Here is a 23575-nt window from a genome sequence, read left to right on the forward strand (position 1 = left end):
TAGCCAATTGGCTACTTTTCCACTGCAGTCCTACCTTGGATGCATGTCTTTATGGTGTGAAGTAACCGGAGAACCCGGAGGAAAATCACACAAACACGAGGAGAACATACAACCTCCACACAGAAAGGCCCTGAACGACCTGGATTTGAACCAGTAACCTTCTTGCTGTGAGGCAGAAGTGCTGACCACTTAGCCACCGCGTCCGCAAACAGAGACCTTTGGCAACACTGACACAGACCCCAACGTTTCCCATCTTGATTTGCCTGGATGTCCCTCCCCTTCCTCTTCCTCTGTGTTTGCGTTCTAACCTCCGGTGGATTTCTGAGGACTATGGTTCACTGCTCCTCAGATCTCTGCAGGGTAACTCCAGACAGCTAGCTAGACTATCTGTCCAATCGGAGTTTTCTGTTGTACGACTAAAACTAATTTTGAACGTACACATGTTCCACCCAAACAAGTTCCTTCCTGAGCCTATATCGCAGCGGCACCGTGACTCCGTCCGGCGCCTAACGCCCCCTAAGACGAATGTGATTGGTTTAAAGAAATGCCGATAAAACCAGAGCCCGTTGTCCTCCCGTTGCAGAATGCTGAGTGAACTAGCCAGACCCTCTGTGGAGGAAGGTCTGTCATAGCGAGACAATATCGGATATCACGTCTCGTTCTCTGAGACTAAGCTACTAACGTTACCATGGCAACAACCAGCGATGGCCAGGGGGATACACGCTGCTTCCTTTTTATCCCCAGTATACAAGAACGTTGATGAGATATGAGGTTTGGGCGTGTTAGTTCAAATGGAGATTAGTTCTTCTACTGCAGATAAAACCACTTGTGGCTCAGAACTCTGCTTAAAAACCAAAACATAAAGCGATAAATGCAAATGCAGTCTATGTCCAGGTGGGAACGAAATATCACTCACTTCTGCAAAATTGGAGAGACAATGGACAGACTCTTTAGCAATGTAAGCCATTAAGATTGATAATTATGCAGCTATAAAATATTACATTTACATTTGCATGTAAATCAGCTATGACTAACACTGCGAGGCCTTTGCCCATTGGCATCATCTTGTTCTTCATTTTTCATTAGTTTTTTTGCGTCTTTACCTAATATGTGCCTAGTTTTGAAACTTAAGGTCAACTGTGTAAATTGACAAATATGTCTGGCATATGGGTGTAGTGTTTAAAGTGACAACACGTTGGTAAGTAGTACCAATTCATATAAAATTGTGTGTGTATATAATATGGTGTTTTTTCAGGTTTTGACGTATGACTAGAAATGGGATGGGACTCATAGAGTACAAAAATATTCAACTTAAGTAAAAGTGCTGTTACTTTGATGAACTTTTACTTAAGTACAAGTAAGGTTACTGATATAAAAATCTACTCAAGTAAAAGTTGCTCATTTAAAATGTGCTCAGAATAAAAGATAATGAATTACTTTTTAAAAGCAGGGGGAAATTATTTTATTATTATTACATATATATTATTACATCTTAAATATAAAATGTAAACTTATTATACTTATTTAATTAAGTCTGGGATTTGTTAAGGACACAAAGCCAAAAAATTCAAAAACAAAACAAAATACCTTTTAAAAAAAAAAAGGAAAAGGAAAATGTGACAGAAACCCAAGCCACTTATTTTTCTTAGTTGGTAACGGATGGGATTTAAAATGTAGCGAAGTACAATACTTACTTACTTACAACCAAAACATAAGTAAAAGTAAAGTTGCACACTTTTTAAAATACTTTAAAAAGTAAAAGGACACACAAAAACGATTAAATTACAGTTACAGTTAGTAAGTTTAATTCCACCTCTGGACTCATATTCCATCACACTCGTGAAAACAGGGAACCGTGTTGTCATTTTCACCATATTTGGGATTAGACGCAGTGACCTTTCAGACCTCTGTAGTTACGTTATTTCTGGAAATAGCTGCAATGCAAACGCCTGCCATGGTTGCCAGAGTGGACTGATGATCACAGATCTTTCTATTCATAGCAAAGAGCCTCTTTTCATAGCACAAGTACTGATATGCAAACAAAGAGTCATGTCATCTTCTTCCTGCGGCCGACCCCCGCAGTGTGAGTGTCCAGAGTCATGAACCTGTTCTGGGCTGTGTCTGAAATCCCTCCCCTTGCTCTCTCGTGCTCTCCCGCCAATATAACAGACACGCCGGACACACAGTTGCTCTCCAGTGAGCAACTATAATTTCCATTTGTCAGCAAACAGGGCAAACACTACTGTGTGATACTTTTCATGTTTCATTGTCTGGCCTTTTGAGTGCGCTATTTAGGACATATTTTTTATGTACAGTATGTTTATGTTAAATTTTACTATTTGCTTGCCACAGAATTTGAGTCTTTGACTTTATTGCCCCAGGCAGTGTTGATTATTGAGGGAGTTGTGACCCATCCACCCCATAGGTAGCTTGGGGCTCGGAAGTAGAGTGGTCCCCTCACAATGGTTGTATTCTAGGCTCCTCAAGCCAACAAACTCCCTTTCTATCTGGACTACAACACCCTAAACTCCCTTCTGTCTTGGCTACAACACCCTAAACTGCCTTCTTTTTGAAAGACACCCTAAACTTCCTTGTTTTTGGATTACAACACCCTAAACTCCTTTCTTTCTGGACTATGATGCCCTAAACTCCCTTTTTTTGGACTACAACACCCTAAACTGCCTTCTTTCTGGACAACGACGCCCTAAACTCCCTTCTGTTTGGACTACAACACCCTAAATTCCCTTCTTTCTGGACTACAACACCCTAAACTTCCTTTTTTTCTGGATTACTACACACCCTATGTAATACTTTTCACGTTTCATTGTCAGGCCTTTTGAGTACGCTATTTAGGACATCCGTTCTAGATGTGCAAAGATCAGTCGCTTAGTTGTCAACTATTAAATTATTTTGATTACCGGTGAATCTGTTTGAGTAAAGATTCACTGGTTCTAGCTTCTTAAAGTTCTGATATGTAATATAAAAGACTCCCTTCACCACCAGTGTCAAGATTCCATCGGGAGGGATAGTCCTGCCTACTCATGGCCTCTCTACCTCTCTAAAAATGACATAGGAATTGAGTCAAATCGCCAAAAACGCTGTGCATTTCAACCTTGTGCATCATGTGATGATTCAACACATTCTCACTCCCATCTCGTAAAATACGGACGCTTGGTCAGGTGCCTTTGTCGCTGTTATTGACTCTAAAAGTCTCTTTTAGCGTCTCATCTAAATGCGCTTGGTTGGGACCATTGGCGTCCCTTTAGAAGCTGTTATCTTAATGAAATGGTTGTGGGGGGGGCTTACGTTTCCGTGACACGCGGGAATAACCGGATGGTTGACTTTAGGAAAAGGTCGTAGGTGGGCTTACGCTAAGAAGAAAGTGACTTTAGGAAAGGTGCCACGCGGGAGATGAACCACGGTCTCCTGGGTGAAAGTCTTGTGTTTGATTGTACAGTTTGTAGTTTATAATGTATTGCTTTTACAGTTAGCATGCCTAACACCAACAAGATATTATATGTACAGTATGTACATATGTGACACTGTCATCTTGATTGGCCTTTGAAATGTTCCACAAGTTGAACGAGAGTTGTCAGTTTCCCAATGTTGCCTCAATCAGTAACGTTTAAAAAAAAAAAACCTTTTTAGTTTTAGTTTACATTTAGTTTACATTCAGTATAATGCATTCCCATTACAATTTCATTATGAAACCAGCATGAACATCATTTCATAAACAACATTTGCAGGGGCATTTCAGACACTGGGAAAGAGATTCCTCCTCAGTCATTCTCACAGGGGCCAATTATTTGTTGGCATCACTTTCCATGTATTCAGTCCATTTTCTCCAGTTCTTGTCACGGATATGTCCTTTGAGTTTTAGTTGGTACGTCATCTTTTCCATTGAATAAATATACCAGATGAGCTCCTTATTTGGAAGTTCAGTTCTGTAACAATTCTTAGTTATGGCCTTTTCATTTTAAAGTACCTGTCCATTTTCTGAACGGCTTATTCAATTTTTCCCAAATACATCATAATACAACATAACTGTTTACTATACAGTACAAATATATAATATCATATCCCCGAGGGCGTGACTTTGGGTTCAACACTGGGAGGGTTTCCTGTATTCTGTTGAATTTGTATGCAACATTTTGTGCTTTTTCTGCATGCAAATGTATTTAATGAAAATCTTATTATTATTAATGTTATAATATATATAATAATAATAATAAATTAATTCATCTCCTGTATTGTTCCAAACCTTCCACATATTCAAAACACCACACTTGTTTCTTTTTGGGTTTTTTAGAAATCATGTAGGCCTACATCTCAACAACAAATATTCACTTGCGTTTCTTTGAGATCTAGAAGAGCATTCTTCCTTAGAAAATGGAAGAAATGGGCAAAACTCATATTTTTTATGTACAGTATGTTTATGTTAAATTTTCATATTTGCTTGCCACAGAATTTGAGTCTTTGACTTTATTGCCCCAGGCAGTGTTGATTATTGAGGGAGTTGTGACCCATCCACCCCATAGGTAGCTTGGGGCTCGGAGGTAGAGTGGTCCCCTCACAATGGTTGTATTCTAGGCTCCTCAAGCCAACAAACTCCCTTTCTATCTGGACTACAACACCCTAAACTCCCTTCAGTCTTGGCTACAACACCCTAAACTGCCTTCTTTTTGATCCCAACACCCTAAACTCCTTTCTTTCTGGACTATGATGCCCTAAACTCCCTTTTTTGGACCACAACACCCTAAACTGCCTTCTTTCTGGACGACGACGCCATAAACTCCCTTCTTTTTGGACTACAACACCCTAAATTCCCTTCTTTCTGGACTATACACCCTAAACTCCCTTTTTTTCTGGATTACTATACACCCTAAACTCCTTTGTGTCTTGACTACTACACCCTAAAAAAAAAAAAAATCCAGTTCAGTGTAGTGATTCGCAGTGGCCGAGTGTGAGTGGTCAGTGTGAACGCTTAAAGAGGAGATGAACCCTCCTCTCTTATAATGTGGAGCAGCTGTGTGTTTCTTCGCCATAGATACAGAGATGGATCTCTCTGTAAATAGCTCCAGATGTGCAAAACCTTTGCTCCCTCTCTTCCCTCCTCCTGTTCGGTTTAGTTCAACAAATCATCTGAGAACTCTTCCTGTCCTGTGCTCCATCCAGGAACAGGAAATACAGCACAAAGAAGAAAAAACAGAGCCGTGACAATGCTACGGACACCAAAAACATCAACATTTAAAACTTTACCCCTTTAACGGAAACAACAGTAGTTACATTTTTGCAATCCCTAGTGAATTTGGGAAAAAAACAATTGTATAATATTATTATAATAAGTGTATAATAGTTAATTAAACTTAAGTTAAGAATTATTTTACCGTTAACAACAAAAGGATGTTACTATTAGTGATACTAATTATAAGTTATGCTATACTTTGGTATTGTAACAGTTTGTTTCTCACAAAACATTTCACATATTATATTACGTATTAGTTAATGATTAAGAAATTGTTTATAAACCATCAACAAACATCATTTGGATGCTATTATGAAGTAACATCTGATGACTATGAAGCCTTGTGAATAGCTAATTAAGACTTTGTAAAGCATCTATAAACATTATTTAGATAGCTGTTAGTGCCCGAATACTCAAATAATCATCTCTTTTAGTTTGCCGAAGAAGATATAATGGGGCCAAAAAGACATTTATTACTAATTTACATATTTGTAGAAACATTACTTGCAGCTACACGATAGCGTCCAAATAATGCTCGTAGATGGTTTACAAAAGAAATATTAACCACTGAAAAAATCTAAACTTGTAAACACATTCATATGACACTAAACTAATGAAACAATAACATTAATTCTAACATAACTAATAATTAGCCAGCACTCTGCCACTGGTGTGTTTAGCGGCGAAGCCCTTGTAAAGTGCTCTGGATAAAAGCACTGCTGCATATAAACGTAGCCAATTACCATTTTGCTCTCAAGAAAAACACCATTGTGCCATCCTGACTTTGTTTTGCTCCACACAGCATTCTAGTTCTAATACAATTAGAACCGGACAATGTCAATGGAGATGATGTAAGATTTAAGGAACATAATAACATTAGAACATTTGGGGAGGATAGTGGCTTTGGAACAAGCTCATTGTGTAGAGTAGTCTGAAAGTGCCGGACCAACAGACTCAAGGACTCCTTTAGTCCCTCCTTTGTCCCTCATGCCATTAGACTATGCAACTCCTCACTAGGGGGGAGGAGGAAATAGGGCAGAGAGGACAATACATACATACATACATTTATACAGACATACATATATACATACACACAGTACACATACATCAGACAATACAACAACACACGCACACCTGGACTTAAATTCACACCTAGTCACTTTATCACTTTATCACTTCAATACTGGACTCAACACTGACACTTTAATAATAATTTATGGTCTTTTCTTTGTTTATTTGACAAATGTTCTTATTATTGTTATTTTGTTGTCTTTTTACTGTCTTTTTTATCTATTTTTTAATTTCTTTTTCTCTTGCTAAAACTGCTGCTGGAATTTTCAATTTCCTTGCGGGAGTCATCCCAAAAGGATCAATAAATAAAAGTCTAAGTCTAAGTCTATAATATTTTTTTTTTTCTCAGTAAAATTCTCATCACACCTGACGGCCATTTTAATTCCAGAGCTCGCCTCCCTGTGTGCACATACATACCACCAAAACAAATTCCTTCCCAAGGCTATTTCGCGGCGTCACCGTGGCTCTGTCCGCCCAAGACGACTGTGATTGGTTTAAAGAAATGCCAATAAACCGGAGCACGCTTTTCTCCCAACTCGGAATGCTGTGTGGACTAGCCAGACCCTCCTCCGCAGCACTGTGCAGGAAGGTCTGGCTATGTAGGACTATGTAAAGATAGGTGTTTTTAATATGCCTTGTGTAGTTATTAGCTGTTAAATACTAACAGGCTGAGTGATGCTGCTTGTTTTTCGCGAGTGACCTTCTAAATTCCACAAAGAAGGATTAACATTAAACCTGGATTAAATCAGTTTCTTTCATAATCTTACTGCACCAAGCTTTAAAGACAAGTTTTAAACTCAAAGTAATCATTCTGAACCTCTCTAAATCTCAATTCCATCCTCCTGTACATACATTTATTTTAGCCTGTTACTCTGACCTTTTCAGTCCCAGTTTGAACTCGGATCACTGACTGACTAGTCTCTATCCACAACGTTCCACTTCTGGGAAATTATGCCGAAGGGACTCTTTTCGCCCTGGGGCTCCGTCCGGCACTTAGCACCGCCCATGTTGATTGTGATTGGTTTGGGGAAATGCCAATAAACCAGCAAATGTTTTCCCTCCATCCTAGAATGCTGGGTGGACTAGCCAGACCTCCCTGCGCTGTGGAGGGAGGTCTGGGAAAGCGAGGCTACTGACTCACTGACTTCCTACTGTAGTCCTTGAACTGTCCATTGAGCTCATTTCCATCTCATTAACATTAGTTATTAAAAGATTATGGAGAATCATGGAGTGAAAATATTAACAGCACTACCTATTCTCAAAAATTTCTAAATATTATTGTTTAAATATTATTTAAATGTTATATTACTTAATTATTAATTAAGAGTTTATCCAGCACACTGTTAATGCAATTTGTTTTGCAAAGAAATTAATAGGATTTTTTTTATTTTTATTACAATGTTGAGTTTTCTCTTTTTTCCCTGTAGTCATGCTATCTTAACAGTAAGCACGTGAAACAATGCAACTGTTTGACAAATGCATTGGTTATATCATATTGCTTTTTTACATGTTAGCAAAACCAAATTAGGCACATTTGTCTTTTTGTGTCCAATGAAGGACCTTCAATCAAGGCCCTCTTACATTTATCTTACGTTCATGGTAAAAGTGGCATCACTGATGTTGAACAGCAAGGTAAGGGAGCTCGTTGTGCATAAATGACCGATGTGGGCGTCTAAGCGCTTGTTACAGACATTTCCTTACACCGCAAAGGATACGACATGTTTTATATGTAAGCTTGAGTCTTGGTTAAGAAGAAGCTAGTCCGTGTGCTTGACGTTCCACGTCCGGGATTGTTCCAGTGTTGCGGGAAATTCCGCTGGATGCATATGTTTTCCGTTTCCTTCTTTCTTTGTGTTGGAATTTTTAATTCCGTGGATTTCTGAGGACTATTGTTACTTGCTCCTCAGATCCCTGCAGGGTAAATCCAGACAGCTAGCTAGACTACCTGTCCAATCTCTGCACGACTATTTGGCTGCGGCTCTGTGAGGAGCCCAGCGCCGCCCATGATTGTGATCGGCTTAAGGAAACGCCATCAAACCAGAACACGTTTCCTTCCCATCCCTGAAGGCTGTGCGGACAAGCCAGACCCTCCTTCAGCGCGCTTTGGAGGAGGGTCTTGCAAAGCGAGACTTAGAAGCTAATTTCAACTTTCAGCGGGGGAAGGTGAAGTTTAAAAATGTGAAGAAATCCATATTTCCCTCTTAAGAGATATTGTGATGGATGCAGCCCTCTGCTAAGTAAATGTACATGCCAAGACATTACAAGGACATCAATAAAAAGCAGGATTTTATGTTAAAGATTTTTAAGATAGTATTTTTAGTTTTTTTTTTTAATAAGAGCTAATGTTTATCTATGTTACATCAAATGTATACTTTAAGACCTTGCACTCTGTATGATATATCAAACCTACAACCCCTAAACACAACTCAAATATAAAAAATAGAGTATTTATTCATGAGCATTACAACAAACATTACAATATGTTTATACGTGTAATATATGTCTTTATACTATTCTTCCAAGGAAAATGGATTTGGGGTACTTGTCTCTCAGGGAGGACCACTGCACAAAGAAATAGTCCGATATTGGGTACAGGATCTTTCCCGTGAGTGACAGCGTCTGCACCCGGCAAATGCTCTCAACATAAACTAGCAGGACTTTCTTCATTCCCAGAATTCCAAGAAGGAGTCCCGCCACACACAGTGGAACGCAGGTCCCTGGGCCGTTGCACAACACCTGAAAAATCACACAGAGAAAGAGACACACCATCAGAATCAAGTACTCACCCAGACCATGTATCAATCACAATAATAACTGGCTCGCTCTACCATTATCACATACATAGTATGTAAGTTCAGTCAATAACGAAGCAGACTGAGAGGTCAGCAGCATCAGAGCTAGCTAGCTAGCTTACCCTGTAGCTTTCATACCTTGTTAGATGAGTGGAAGCTACTTTGTGAGCATCTTATAATATGATTGATTGATTGATTGATTGATTGATTGATTGATTAAATGATTTCTTTCCTTTGTTGCCATGCACACAAAGTGCCCAACCCTTTTGGGATTACAAGACACCAAACATTCCATTCAAAACAACAGGTAGTTGTACAGCTCGGTCTAAAGTATTCCGTCTATACGTTTGTTACGCCCTCCGAACCAAACAATTCCAGTCTGGTTTTACACACCGTTTTTTTCTTGATTATGCAATTTCGGTGATCGTTGGGAGCTTGGAAATCAATATTGAAATCAAAATTCAATTAATTGCACATCCCTATGAGACAGTCTCAACTTTTGGACAAACTCGACCCCATGTCACGCTGCTGTGGCCAGTCATGTAACCAGATATCAGACTTGTTGGGGAGTTTTGAGCTTTAGTTTGAGGAACAGGAAACAGAAAACATCACTGCCTCTATTGCTGCCACAAGAACATTTTAAAGCAAGCACTGAACTGCCCGGGGGTTTTGGAACGGCTGAATATTTCCTGCAACCACACAAGCCCTCGCTATGTCTCGCTCCTCTCTTTTCTTTTTCACTTCTGTGAAATAAAGCTGCCTTCAAGTGCCGTCTGAAATGTTGAAAATCTATAAACAAACAGACGGAAAACAGAGATTGCGTAACATAAAAGTCTACTTGTGCTTTGTTTCGGGGGTTTAAGAAGACAACAGGACGTACGACTACTCTCCACCGCAGGCCAACTCTGCGGAAAATTGCCGGATTGCTTTTTTTTGGGGTCTGAATGCCCCGCAATTAACAGGCCAAAGAGAGCATATGTGAGAGTCAGTGGCTGCAGCTCAGTGAGACTCAAAGACAGATCCGGGGGGGGGGGTCCGACGACTGCTGGGATGAATAAGTGGCCTCTGGGCTGAGGAGGGAGTTGGGCTTTACAGGAAACCAGACAAGAGCTGCTCTGGAGAAGTCATCATACAGCTCCATGAGCCCCCCCCCCCCACGCACACGCACACGCACCACACACACACACACACACACACACACACACACACACAAGCACTCCTATTCTCTGCACACTGCTCTGTGAAACTACAAGAGGACTGGCAGAACAGTTCAATCATTCTTACAGCTCAACGACAGAGAACAGTCACTTTACACCCACAAAATGAAATGCTTCTTGTTGCAGCAGATGTGAGCATTGCAGTTGCTTTTACTTTTTAAGTACTTTTTTGTTGCTGTGCAGTAAATCAACTTTAAAAAAAAAAAAAAAGCCAGAGTCTGCCATAAACATTAGCAGATTTCACCACTTGATCCTAAGCTCCATCTGGCCGCGGTAAATAAAACTCTGGGCAGGGGAGTTGAGATTTCCATCTCCAGACATTTCCAGACACTGGAAAATACATACACTTACATAATCGGGATCCTGTCAGCTTTCTTCAAAGTAACTTGGCTCCTTACACCATAGTTTGGAGAAACTGGTGCCATGGCTGTGTGTGTACACCCAACCTGGATTCTAACAGGGTTTTTACATGTGGGTGTTTGCAGGACAAACACAGACATTACCGCTGTGAAAACTGCACAGGAATGTCCTTGTAGTCCAGTTTTTAAAAGCTCTCCAGGTTGTAGTGAATCACTTAACAAATGCAGAGCTTTGTTCAAAAATGTGACGGGGGGGGGGAATATGTGTTGAACACAGTGTTAAGCCCAAGGCAAATGTATGATTGGTGTTTTGAGCTATGTAAATAAATAAATGGGATTCAGCAGATGAAACCAACTGATCTGTACAATAGACATGTGCTTAAAAAGGCAGAATCCATCACGTCTGATAGGTCTCTAGCCCCTGAATGCAGAATTTAAGTTGCTGCCCTCTGGTTCCCGCTTCAGTCGGCCACCAGCCAAAACAAATAGGTATAAATTCTCTTTCCTACCCTCTGCTATCTCTCTGCTTAACTCTGTACAGAATAGGTAACGTCTGCACATAGGGCACACTTGGACTTAAACTTTTAATGTTGTGGTATTTATTTCCCCATTTGGTCTGATCCTGTATTTTTAATCAATGTTGTTGTCTTTGTTGTCATGTCCTGTATGTCAACTTCTTGCTACTGCAGCAAAATGAATCGCCCCTCTGGGACAAATAAAGGTCTTGAACTTGAAATTGACCTGACAATTGACCACTGAATTTAAAAAATAAATAAAAATAAAAATAAAAAAGGGAATTGGGTGGGGACGCACCAAATCCAGATTCTTGGGGTTCTGCCGAATCCCGAATCCTCTCCCATCCCCAGTCCATTACCACAGTAAACACATTAATGACGTAAACAACATCCTGTGCTGGGTCTGTCCTTCCTTTGCCGTACCTGAAGTTGCTGCGTTGCTGCAAATCCGAAGCTGAATACTGGATTTGGTGCATGCTTGGAATTGGGGAATAAATTGTTTTGTTTTTTCTTCCATTTACTCACATTTCCGGTATAATTTTCCATCTAAAATGTATTGTTTCCTGCTTTACATTTCCAGTTTGCAGTTCTAGAACCAAACTAAGAAACAGCTTTTCCCACCGGGCAGGCAGTCAAAAGCACAAACCCTCCTCTCCATCTAGTGCATTATAACCTGGTGGCCCACCAGCCCTAAGTTGCCCCCCTTTGAGCCAAAGCCACTGTGAATTTGTTTTTTTAAATGTATTTTTAAGACTTCCTTTTTTTATGACAATTGTTGGGGCATTTTAGCCTTTAATAGACAGGACAGCTGTAGGCAGGAAAAAGGGGAGAGAGGGGGAAGACATGCAGCAAATGGCTGCAGGTCCGACTCGAACCCTGAGCCGCTGCATCGAGGACTGAGCCTCCTCATATGCGTAGCTCACCTGGTAGAGCAGTCGCCCTAAGACGGTTTTTGAACTACAGTTACAGTCGGGCGGCTTGGTTAGAGACTTAGACGAGGTCATGCTATATTTTCAAATCTCCAGTTCGCATTTAATTATGGCAGCTATACAATCTGTGCTTTAGCTTTTTCTAAGTTCTCAATTTTCACGATTCGGTCCAGGATTCTCTTATCTCAGAATCTATTGAGCTCTACATTAATGCTGCCATCAGGCTGTGACTGGGTCCAGCTGGGCCCTTGCCACCGGGCTAAACACCTTTTCTGGGGGTAGCCCTGCATCTGCTATATGGCAGAATCAGTACTAGGGCTGAACTATTTGTGAAAAAAATCTGATCTTTTTTTTTAGCTACATATTGCACCTTCATGTTCATAATCATGTTTGATAAAGTCATAAGAAATTAAAAGAAAAATCCACTGAAAATGGGATATTTCTGAAAACAATGTGGGATATGTAACAGTAAATATAATAACAAAAAGAGGAATAAAAAAATGTTACACCCAACATTCAGCTATTAATTCACATTTGATTTACGCAGTCAGGCACATGAGGTTGTTGCCCACAATGCATCGCCACTCTCTCTTTTTCCTGAATCACTGTTGTTGTCATGTTAGTTAAGTTTGATCTTTTTTTATTTCTATTTTATACTCTTTTCTGCCCTTCTCTCTCAAGCCCAGAATAACATCCATTAGTTTTAAGTGTATGAACGTATATCTACACTGTGTGTGTATGTCTGGATGTCATTTTTTGAGTGTATATTATGTGTGTGTGAGCATGTGTATGTATGCGGGTATGTGGTTATGCATGTCTATATGGGTACATCTAAGGGGGGGGAGGGGAGTTACAATGTAACTACAATGTAACTACTCCTTTATGGTTTTGGTTGCTGCCTGTTTCTCTACTGGTTTGCTTGCTTGTCTGGACATTTCTTGTTCTGCTACCTCGTAGTCCATGGGGTGCTGCTGTACTGTATATTGTGCTTGTCCCGGAAAAACTCAAAGACAGTTGAAAAATAAAAAAATGACATTCTCGGTCTTCAGGATTACCTAATCACATTCTTTCAAATCCAGATTTTGGATTTGAAAAAGGGCAATTGTTCAGCCCTCGCCGTTGCCATGTCCGTGCGAGCGGCTGGAGGTTTCCGACTGAATCATAAGCCTGGCTGGAACATTCCTGGCAAGACTGCCCTGGCACTAAGTCCCCGGCTTTTGTTTTCCCAACCAGCCACCAATGACCAGAGGGTTCTGCTGGACAGACGTCCACAGCGAGGGACCGGTCACAGGTCTGGAATCTGCTCCCGTTATTCTCAACGTACAGGTCACACGGAGCGGAGAGAAACTACTCTATCTGTGCCTCAGAGCTGATAATGCTGACAGGTATTTAGGTCACTGATAATAAGTGCATGTATTACACCGCAGACTCCTTGTGGTCATTTTTGGTTTCCCCCCCAGCTTATTTACAGTCCACAAAAATGACACGGTCAACTAGCCTGATGTCTTCATACTAGGATTCTAGTCGGAATATGAGTCTGATCTTGCTCCATTGGGCAGTGTTTCAACTGAACCAGATAAGAAGATGCCTCTGCACTCAATTGGATAGACCCGCAACCAATCAGAGCAACGTATTACGTGACGTATGTTGAACTTTTGCCAAATCCCGTAGGAAGGACGGCAAAAACATATTTCCGATCGACAAATGCCTTGATCGCAGGTTCTCTGTTCCTCTTTTAAAATAAATGCGCTTTCAATATCTCCTATAACAGACGCGATGGAGGAATCTACACATCTCAATGATCCAGCGGCAGCAGTCTTTCTAATTCAACCCAAGCGCTCTTTGGTGATGTGGTTGATTCTGTTACTGTTGACCATCGTCGTATAAAGCCCGCCCTGACAATTTGATTGGTCCGAACAGCTCTTGTTCGAGCATAGTTGCTCCACAACAAATCACGTCCAGACTGAACTTCCCAACTTCAAATGTTGTGGGCGGGGCTACGTTTGGCTGGCATCCAGGCTAACTGTCAACACTTCCACTAGCAATTTTAATTCATACCGAAAAAGTAGTTCCCATGGAAAGTGTACCCAGGGTGTGTCCTGTGCTTTATCCAGAGCAACGGGGACATTTCTGGAAAGAGATGTGAATGATGAATCCCCACGTCATTTTTTTCAATATTGCGAGCAGCACAAATTAAAATTCTATTCATACGTATTGATGTAGTGTGGTGATTTGTTCTCAGACAAAATAAAACAAAAACTTGGAAATTCAAAAGTAGAAAACAGCTAGTGAGAAAGGCAAAGATGGCGTTTTAAGATGTTTATTTTCCTTATTTTTTAGGGTTTTGTTGTTTGTGGAACGGCTGAATGTTTCCTGCAACAACAAAGCTGTTTCGCTGAAAATAGACCTGGCGAGTATCTTTAGAGGAGTAGAGCGCCGCTTCTGGGACGCGCCGTGACGCGGTTGGTGGGAAACAGGGGTTAGGGGAAAAAAATAAAAATACAGCATAGTATCACAACATTTTCCGTGGCAATACTGTATCAACACACAGGCGCCAAGTATCGATCTTTCATTATATATGTGCTGGTCAGTTTGTCTGCTTGACAATCCCATTTTGAACCAATAAAACTGAAGTGGGCTCAACAAACAGGGTAATGTGTGTTTTAGATAAAACAGATGTGGACAAAGTTTCCTTTTGGGGACGTCATTTGATACTGGGAAAATTTAAAAGTTGCAAAAAAGGTTATAAATTGCAATAACATGGAATTGTAGCATAAGTATTGCAATAACATGGTATCGGCAGGCGTCTGGCGGCGCCCCCCCCCCCCATTTAGGGGTAGACAGGTATGTTGCTGCTAGAGAAAGCGAGTTAGTGGCTGGTCTCTGGCTCCACTCACCATGTCGGGTCTGAGTCTGAACACCAGAGGAAGGGAGTACCGCAGGGCGTCCAGGGTACTGACAACAGAGGAAACCCAAGACTGGTGGACCTCCCGGCTCCGTGGGATGCGACAGATGGTGAACTGGGAAGACAAGGACACGCGTCTTTCAGAGGCGCTCAGACACGTCCCCATTCGTAGCGCAACAAACAGTGTTGTATTTGGATGGAACTAGCTTTAAACTCTCCCATCTCAGATTTTAACGCCTCTCAACAGCGCATGAACAGGCCAGTGCTTTTCCCTACACGGCCACACAACAATAAAAACGTTCAGTTCACACAAATCACAAAACAACATCTTCCTATTTTCATCTAGTGGCATCGAACCATGCAGAGAGATTTCTGGCACCAGCTCTATAAAATGGAATTTCATTTGTGGTGCACAAGGCATTCAAACAGTGGATTTACAGAAAGCACAGGGTCTGTCATTCTATTCCACAGACCTCACGTTAACATGGATGGAAAGTAGTTCCTGGGGCATCCGGGCAGGTACTGGGTACCTTTGATTAGGGCTGAAAAGTTTCCATTGTTGACTAATCGGTCGATTATTTTCTCGATTGATTGAAGTTGTTTGCTTTATAAAATGACAGAAAGTGGTGAAAAATGTGGATAAGTCTTTCCCAAAAGACCAAGATGACGTCGTGATTGTCTTGTTTTGTTCTCAACAACTCAAAGATATTTAGTTTATTGTCACAGAGGAGAAAATAAACTAGAAAATATTCACTTTTAACAAGCTGACAGAGAATTTTGACTTGGTTACTATTTTTACTATTTTTTACTACTTGGTTACTATTTTTACTATTTTTTACTACTTGGTTGAAAACTATTTTGTAGTAAAATCTGTCATTTAAATAAATATTCAGCATACTGCATATTCCTCTTCATCACAGTTGTTTTTTAGGTTAGTTTAGTGTGTACTGCTGCCACCTGGTGGACAGACAGACAGAGACACAGACCGACCGACAGACAGAGACACAGACAGACAGACAGACAGAGACACAGACAGACAGAGACACAGACAGACAGACAGAAGGACAGACAGACAGAGACAGACCGACCAACAGACAGAGACACAGACAGACAGACAGAGACACAGACAGACAGACAGACAGAGACACAGACAGACAGACAGACAGAGACACAGACAGACAGACAGAGACACAGACCGACCGACAGACAGACAGACAGAAGGACAGACAGACAGAGACAGACCGACCAACAGACAGAGACACAGACAGAAAGACAGAGACACAGACCGACCGACCGACAGACAGACAGAGACACAGACCGACGACCGACAGACAGACAGACAGAGACACAGACCGACAGACAGACAGACAGACAGATAGACAGACAGAGACACAGACCGACCGACAGACAGAGGCAGAGAGAAAGAGACACAGACCGACCGACAGACCGAGAGGCAGACAGACACACACAGAGAAAGAGAGAGACATAGACAGAGAGAGAGAGGCAGAGAGAAAGAGACACAGACCGACCGACAGACCAACAGACCGACAGAGAGGCAGACAGACACACACAGAGAGAGAGAGACAGACACAGACAGAGAGAGAGAGACAGACACAGACAGAGAGAGAGACAGACAGACACAGAGACACAGAGACAGACACAGACAGTATTTGCCGCCTAGTACCTGTGACTCAGAGTCTAAGTGTTGCTTGGACCTTTCAAAGGTGCAGATCTTGTCCTCACTCATCCTGTCCGTGTCAGCGATGACGTAATGGCGAGGTGTGTATGCTGCCGACAGGCTCTCCATCAGCCGCAGGATCTCCGTGGTGTGACCGCCTGGAGCAACACACACACATTACACATGCTGAACACTAGGGGTGGGGGGAAATCTATAGTGGAGTTTTCTTGCGACAATTTTAAGAATGTATTCTTTCCCTAAAATAACTATTTTTCTTTCTTTTTTTAACCAATGATGAATCTTAATATTTTCTGATCATATGGTGCCGTTGACAGCGACTACATCATATCCGTTTCTAGCAAAATGGGCCAAAAGCAGAAACTGGGGAAACCCATGTTATGTTCTCCTTTACCGACAGTGGTGCTCATAAGTTTACATGCCCATGCTTAAGTTGACTAAAAAGAGGAATAAAAAAAAATCATCTTTTTTAAATAGATCTTAATGCCTTAATTTAAAAAAAAAAGGAAAAATCCAACCTTTTAAGGACACTAATTTTCTTTGTGAATGAATAATGTATTGTAAATAGATAAAAGCTTTTCCTTAAAATACAGTATGTCCATAGGTATACACACCCCTATGTTACATTCCCATAGAGGCAGGCACATTTTTATTATTAAAAGGCCAGTTAATTCATGGATCAGGATACTATGCATCCTGATAAAGTTCCCTTGGCCTTTGGAATTAAAATCACACACCCTTCACCATACATAGAGATTGGCATGGGATACTTTCCATAAAATCATCTCTCAATACAAATCAAACCAGCTATTACTCTAACTGAAATAAAACCATGTCTATCTTTATGTATGGTGAAGGGTATGTGATGATGTGGGCCTATAAGAGGGTCTGCATCAGGGGACAGAGAGGAGCTGCGCAGAGTCCAGAAGGAACTCAGGATCAGGATCAGGAGGGGGAAGGTCATCTACGGGAGAAAGTTAGAAAAGGGACTGGAACAAAACAACGCTAGGGACGTCTGGAGAGGGCTGCAGAACATCTCCGGCCACGCTAAAGGTGTGGGGAGAAACCAAGCCAGCGGAGACAAGGTCTGGGCTGATGAGCTGAATCTGTTTTTTAACAGGTTTGACTCTGCCTCCTCGCACCCCTCTTCACACCCCCCAGACCCCTATCTCACACCTCCCCTGGACTACTCCCCCTCCCCCCCTCCCCTCCTCAGCCTGCCACCCTCAACGACCCTCATCAACAATGAGCTAAACCGCCCGCTCCTCCCCCCTCGCCCCGCTCATCAGTTCACCATCCCCCTCTCCCCCTCCCTGAAACTCTCACCTTACTTACACCATCCCCACACCCCAGTCATCCTCCACCCCCTTCTCCATAACAGATGATCAGGTGAGAAGTCAACTCAAGAAGATCAAGGCAAGGAAGGCCACGGGCGGCATCAGCCCAAGTCTCCTCAGGGACTGTGCGGACCAGCTCTGTGGTGTGTTCAGGCACTTATTCAACCTGAGCCTGAGCCTGGAGAAGGTCCCAGCCCTGTGGAAGACCTCCTGTGTGGTCCCGGTACCAAAGTTGCCGCGCCCCAGAGAGCCAAACCACTTCAGGCCTGTTGCCTTGACTTCTCACCTGATGAAGACCATGGAGAGGATCATCCTGCGTCACCTTCGACCCCTGGTGAGCACACAGCTGGACCCCCTGCAGTTTGCTTACCAGCCTGGGATTGGGGTGGACGACGCAGTGATCTACCTGCTGCACAGGTCGCTGCTCCACCTGGAGGACAGCGGGAGCACTGTGAGAGTCATGTTTTTTGACTTCTCCAGTGCTTTTAACACCATCCAGCCTTCGCTGCTCAAAGTGAAGATGGAGAGTGCCGGAGTGGACCAACGCCTGGCTGCATGGACTACGGACTACCTCACCAACAGACCACAGTATGTGAGGCTCCATCACTGTGTCTCTGATGTGGTGCACTGCAGCACTGGTGCCCCTCAGGGTACGATGCACTCCCCCTTCCTTTTCACCCTCTATACCTCGGACTTCACTCACAACACCACCCACTGCCACATCCAGAAGTTCTCTGATGACACAGCCGTTGTTGGTTGTGTTTCTGAGGGGAACGATCTGGAATACAGGACGGTCATCAGGGACTTTGTCAGCTGGTGTGAGCTCAACCAGCTTCAGCTCAACACCAGCAAGACAAAGGAGATGATCGTTGACTTTCGGAGGAATACATCCCACTTCTCACCGGTGAACATCCAGGGATTGGACATTGATGTAGTGGAGAGCTACAGATTCCTGGGTGTTCACCTGAACAATAAACTGAACTGGACTGACCACACCAATGCACTCTACAAAAAGGGCCAGAGTCGCCTCCATCTGCTGAGGAGACTTAGGTCCTTTGGAGTGTGCAGGACTCTCCTCAGGGATTTTTATGACTCGGTGGTGGCCTCTGCCATCCGTTATGCTGTGGTCTGCTGGAGGGGGGGCAGCTCGGACCGGGACAGGAGCAGACTCAATAGACTGATCAGGAGAGCGAGCTCTGTCCTGGACTGTCCTCTGGACCCCGTAGAGAAAGCAGGGGAGAGGAGGATGTTAGCTAAGCTGACATCCATCATGGACAACACCTCTCACCCCCTACATGACACCGTGGGGTCCCTGAGGTGCTCCTTCAGCAGCAGACTGATACCCCCCCGGTGTGAGAAGGAGAGGTACCGCAGGTTGTTCATCCCGGCCTCTGTCAGACTCTACAACACCTGCACTACATGATAATGTTGGAGTTTCTGTTCCTGTTTTTCATTTTCATTTAATCCACACACTCTGTATAACTTTATCTGTATTATATTTTTCCATTACAAGTACTTACTTTTTCAATATTATTTATGGTCACAGGTGAATATAACTTATATTATGGTTTACCTGCTTTGGCATTATCACTTTAACTAGATATTCAACTTAATTTTAGCGTCACTTACAACACTGCAATGTTGTTTTTCTTGTACTATGGCAACTGCACTTTACTTTACAATACCTCATGTAACGCCACTTCACTTTACCTTACTTTGCTTCAGTCTACCTTTCTGCACATTGTCTATTGTTTACCTGTTTTTCTTGTGTGTTTACTTGTTTGTTTGTTTTTGCTTTCATTGTAGAGAATTGCTGTGTAACAAAGGAATATCCCCGTTGTGGGATGAATAAAGTATGATCTAATCTAATCTATTTTAATTCCAATTTTTGGATTTTTCCCTTTTTTTATGAAGGCATTCATCTTTTACAAAAGATGATTTTTTTTATTCCTCTTTTTAGTCAACTTAAGCATGGGCATGTAAACTTATGAGCACCATTGTATGACAAAAATGTCGGACCGACTGACGTGTGTGTATTCTTCTGAGAAAGCAACTAGTTTTTAGAAATGTCTTATATTGTATATTGTCTCTAGAAGGGTATCATTCAACTTTTGTTTTAAAGAAAATGTAAAGGAAATTGCAATACTCAATACTATTGGATTGCAAAACTTTTAGAATCGCAATAAATGAAAAATGCAATGCAAATCGAATGGCACCCATTATTCCCACCCCTAAAAAACAACTGATTCAATTCAAATTGACTGGATTCTCGCGCTGTTTCCCTTCCTATCCCGGTGGGGAACAGGGGTAATGCTTTTTGATGTATCGGTATCGCCTCCGATACTGCCTAAAACGCTGATATCGGTAAGTACTGGAGTTTATACACCGATCCGATACCACATAATAAACCCTAAAGATAATCTACTTCCTATGTTCTACTAATCTAAAGAAGTTTTTTTGATGTAATCTTTTTGGGTTATAACTGACTGTCGAACCGGTTAATAAAAGAAATGTTTCACAAAGAGTTTAACCTGAGCCAGACAGACCACAAAGACAGAAATCCCATCCCATCCATACAAGGATAGTAGTATACAGTTGTTAAAACATTATAAAATATGACCCACTGGAATCAGATCAGTATTCGGTATCGCCTGATACGCAAGTTCAGGTATCAGAATCGGTATCGGGAAGCAAAAAGTGGTATCGGACCATCTCTAGTTTTGATTAAGAGACCCCTAGCGGCAGAAGATTACACACTTCACACACATTTCCAAAAATGCGTAAAAGATACCTTTTAAATAAAAAATAAAAGCTTCCCCAATAGTTCAGTATTGCAATGCAGTTCTAGGACAGCCGATTGGTCAGGGGCTAGAACCTGAACCAATCGGGTTCCGTTGGCTTGCGTAAGTATGGACCATAGACTGTATATTGATTGACTAATATGTACATATATACATATTAGTCAATCTATTATTAGTCAATATATATACATATTACAGTCTAATCCGTGCGAATGCAAGGGGGCGGGTCTTGCCCTCTGGTCTGCCTAGACTGCAGAGAGCTACGTGTTGTTAGCGTGGAGGCTAGGGAAGTAAGCTGGGACTTAAAAACGCACTCTGCTAGTTCGCCCCTACATACATGGTTCGCTCTTATGAACTCAGAATATGTCTGCCAAGTTGTAAATATTAAGTTGTTTGTTACGTTGTTTGACGGCAGAGACGTGTCTAACGTGACTGTGGTGCAGTGGTCTAGGTTAACGCTAACGTTAGTTAGTTGTCATTAACGTTACCGGATCCTGCAACGACGAGAACAGCGACCGGACCTTTGGTTCCAGGTTTATAGTTTGGTCCAGTCTTCACGACAATATATAACCTGATAATAAATAACAAACATGTAAGTAATGTAGCAAACACAGCTGCTACCAGAACCGCCATGACGGCTACGGCGGCTCTGTAGGACCAAAGCGGACGAGTTTGAATGGTGGTATCGTACCGACTCTGAGAGGCATACCGCCACCTGTCGTACCGGAATAGGTAGCACACTATCTAGTCGACACATCAGTCTGCACAAAGTGAATGCACTTTAAAAAACTATATTCTTTAAAGAAATTAACTACTCTAAATCTCATTCTGCTCCAGCCCCTTACCCTTTCTTCATTATACAGGGTTTCTATGACTTAAGAACTAAAAAAAGCCTAAAAATTCTAAATCAAAACTTAGGCCTTAAATTTTAAGGCCTTCAATTTTAAGTACTTAAGCACATTTAAGACGTTTTAAGGCTTAAAACGTCTTAAATGTGCTTAAGTACTGTGTTCTAGGTCTCAAAATATATATATATATATATATATATTATATATATATATATATATATATAATATATATATATATATATATAATTATATATATTGATAAAGCAAAGGGCCACAGGTCAGCATTGAACCCTGGCCTGCTGAGTCAAGGAGTAAGCCTCTACATATGTGCGCCCACTCTACCAACTGAGCCTTCCGGGCACCAAGGTCTCAAATGTTTTGTTTTCTTATAACTGCTTAAACTTTCTGTTCCCTGTATCTGTCTTTTATTGTCTGTAAAGCAACCTTGAGTGCTTAGAAAGGCGCTGTTAAATAAAATGTATTATTATTATTAAAGGATTTTAAAAGGGTCTTACATTTTTCCACGTCCATGTAAGGCAACTTCCAATGCTCCCTGGAATGTTTCTTTTTAATTCTTTGGTGTTTCTTTTGGTCATCCAAATGTAATGCGCTGGTTATTATTACTCTGTGTCACTTTTGTCCAATTTTAATATCTTTTTTTAATATGCAAGTACTTTTGTGGCTCTGCATTTTGTTATACGTTTGATGTCATGACATAGGTCTTAAATTTCATCCATAAAGGGTCTTAAAAAGTCTTCCATTTGACTTAATAAAACTTGCAGAAAACCCTGTTATTTTTGACACACTGCATCATTACGTAGTCAGCATTTTCAGTGTTATTTTAACCTGCACATAGCCTACTTGTGTATGTGCTTTTCCTAGTATTTATTTAACGTCAGTGTGATTGAACCCTAATCTGAATGGAACTACCTCCTCTCTTCTACTCCTTCCTATAGAGCACAGCTGGTGCCTACAACTCCATCCAGGTATGAGCTCAACAGTGGCGGAATGTAACTAAATACAATTACTCAGGTACTGTACTTTAGTACAAATGTTGAGGCATAGGCCGACTTGTCGTTTCTTTCCATGCCACTTTTTTAGCTTCTTTTTTTTTTAGAGAGAAATATTGTACTTTTTACCCCACTACATTCATCTGACAGCTTTAGCTACTAGTTACTTTACACAGTAAGATTTCTGCACATAAAATGCATGTAGTTTATATATACTGTGATGTTTTATTCTAAATGAAACACGTCCAACTGAGATGATTAGACCATAAAACACACAACTGTTTGGATTATTTACACTTTCTAAAATAGGAGGATGTTTCTGCATCGAGTAGTTTTACTTTAAATACTTTACAGGTACATTTGCCTGATGATACTAACATACTTAAATGAGAGGACTTGTACTTGTAGGCAATATGGTAATAGTAGCCTACTTTTACTTAAGTAAAGGACTTGAATACTTAATTAGAGCCTGTGCAAAAACAGCACTTTATAGATGTTATCTAGATTTAATCTATATTTTGCAAAAAAAACACAGACGCGTCATTTCCAGATGAACTGTACGATCTCCGATCTTCCACATGGGACGCGAACGCAGCATGTGCTCAGACAACGGAGAGGTTGAATAGCAGCAGCAGCATCAGAAGCATCAGGATGGACAACTAGCAGCTGGTCTGCGTCTCAGCGGTAACAGGGAAGCTCGATGACAGGTTGGTAACCACAGATTGTTCTATATCTACGTTGGTGACATGCTGTCATGCAGTGTAGTCTCAATGTGGACGCTCAGCTGTGTGCGCGCGTGTGTGTATTGTGCGGCTACTTGGCAGAGCAGCAGCGGCGGTGTCGCAACGCT

At 41.6% G+C, this 23575-nt stretch overlaps 1 protein-coding gene and 1 long non-coding RNA gene across 3 annotated transcripts; both read right to left on the reverse strand.

Moving 5' to 3' along the window:
• Positions 1-11: 11 nt before the first annotated feature.
• LOC116672112 (uncharacterized) lies at positions 12-23094 on the reverse strand. The gene is made up of 3 exons (XR_004327468.1): positions 22848-23094; positions 8004-8012; positions 12-22 (listed from the first exon to the last, which is right to left on the reverse strand). It is a non-coding gene; the product is annotated as an uncharacterized LOC116672112 (long non-coding RNA).
• Positions 8745-21544, reverse strand: alg14 (ALG14 UDP-N-acetylglucosaminyltransferase subunit). Of its 2 annotated transcripts, XM_032503744.1 has the most exons (4): positions 21356-21544; positions 16718-16869; positions 15026-15148; positions 8745-9052 (listed from the first exon to the last, which is right to left on the reverse strand). In XM_032503744.1, the coding sequence occupies exons 1-4, from the start codon at positions 21498-21500 to the stop codon at positions 8822-8824; spliced, it is 651 nt and encodes a 216-aa protein (XP_032359635.1). In that variant the 5' UTR covers positions 21501-21544; the 3' UTR covers positions 8745-8821. The 2 variants fall into 2 exon arrangements, with proteins under 2 accessions (XP_032359635.1, XP_032359636.1); XM_032503745.1 differs by lacking the exon at positions 15026-15148.
• Positions 23095-23575: the final 481 nt, after the last annotated feature.

Source organism: Etheostoma spectabile, chromosome 22 (genome assembly GCF_008692095.1).
Source record: "Etheostoma spectabile isolate EspeVRDwgs_2016 chromosome 22, UIUC_Espe_1.0, whole genome shotgun sequence".
Classification (NCBI taxonomy): domain Eukaryota; kingdom Metazoa; phylum Chordata; class Actinopteri; order Perciformes; family Percidae; genus Etheostoma; species Etheostoma spectabile.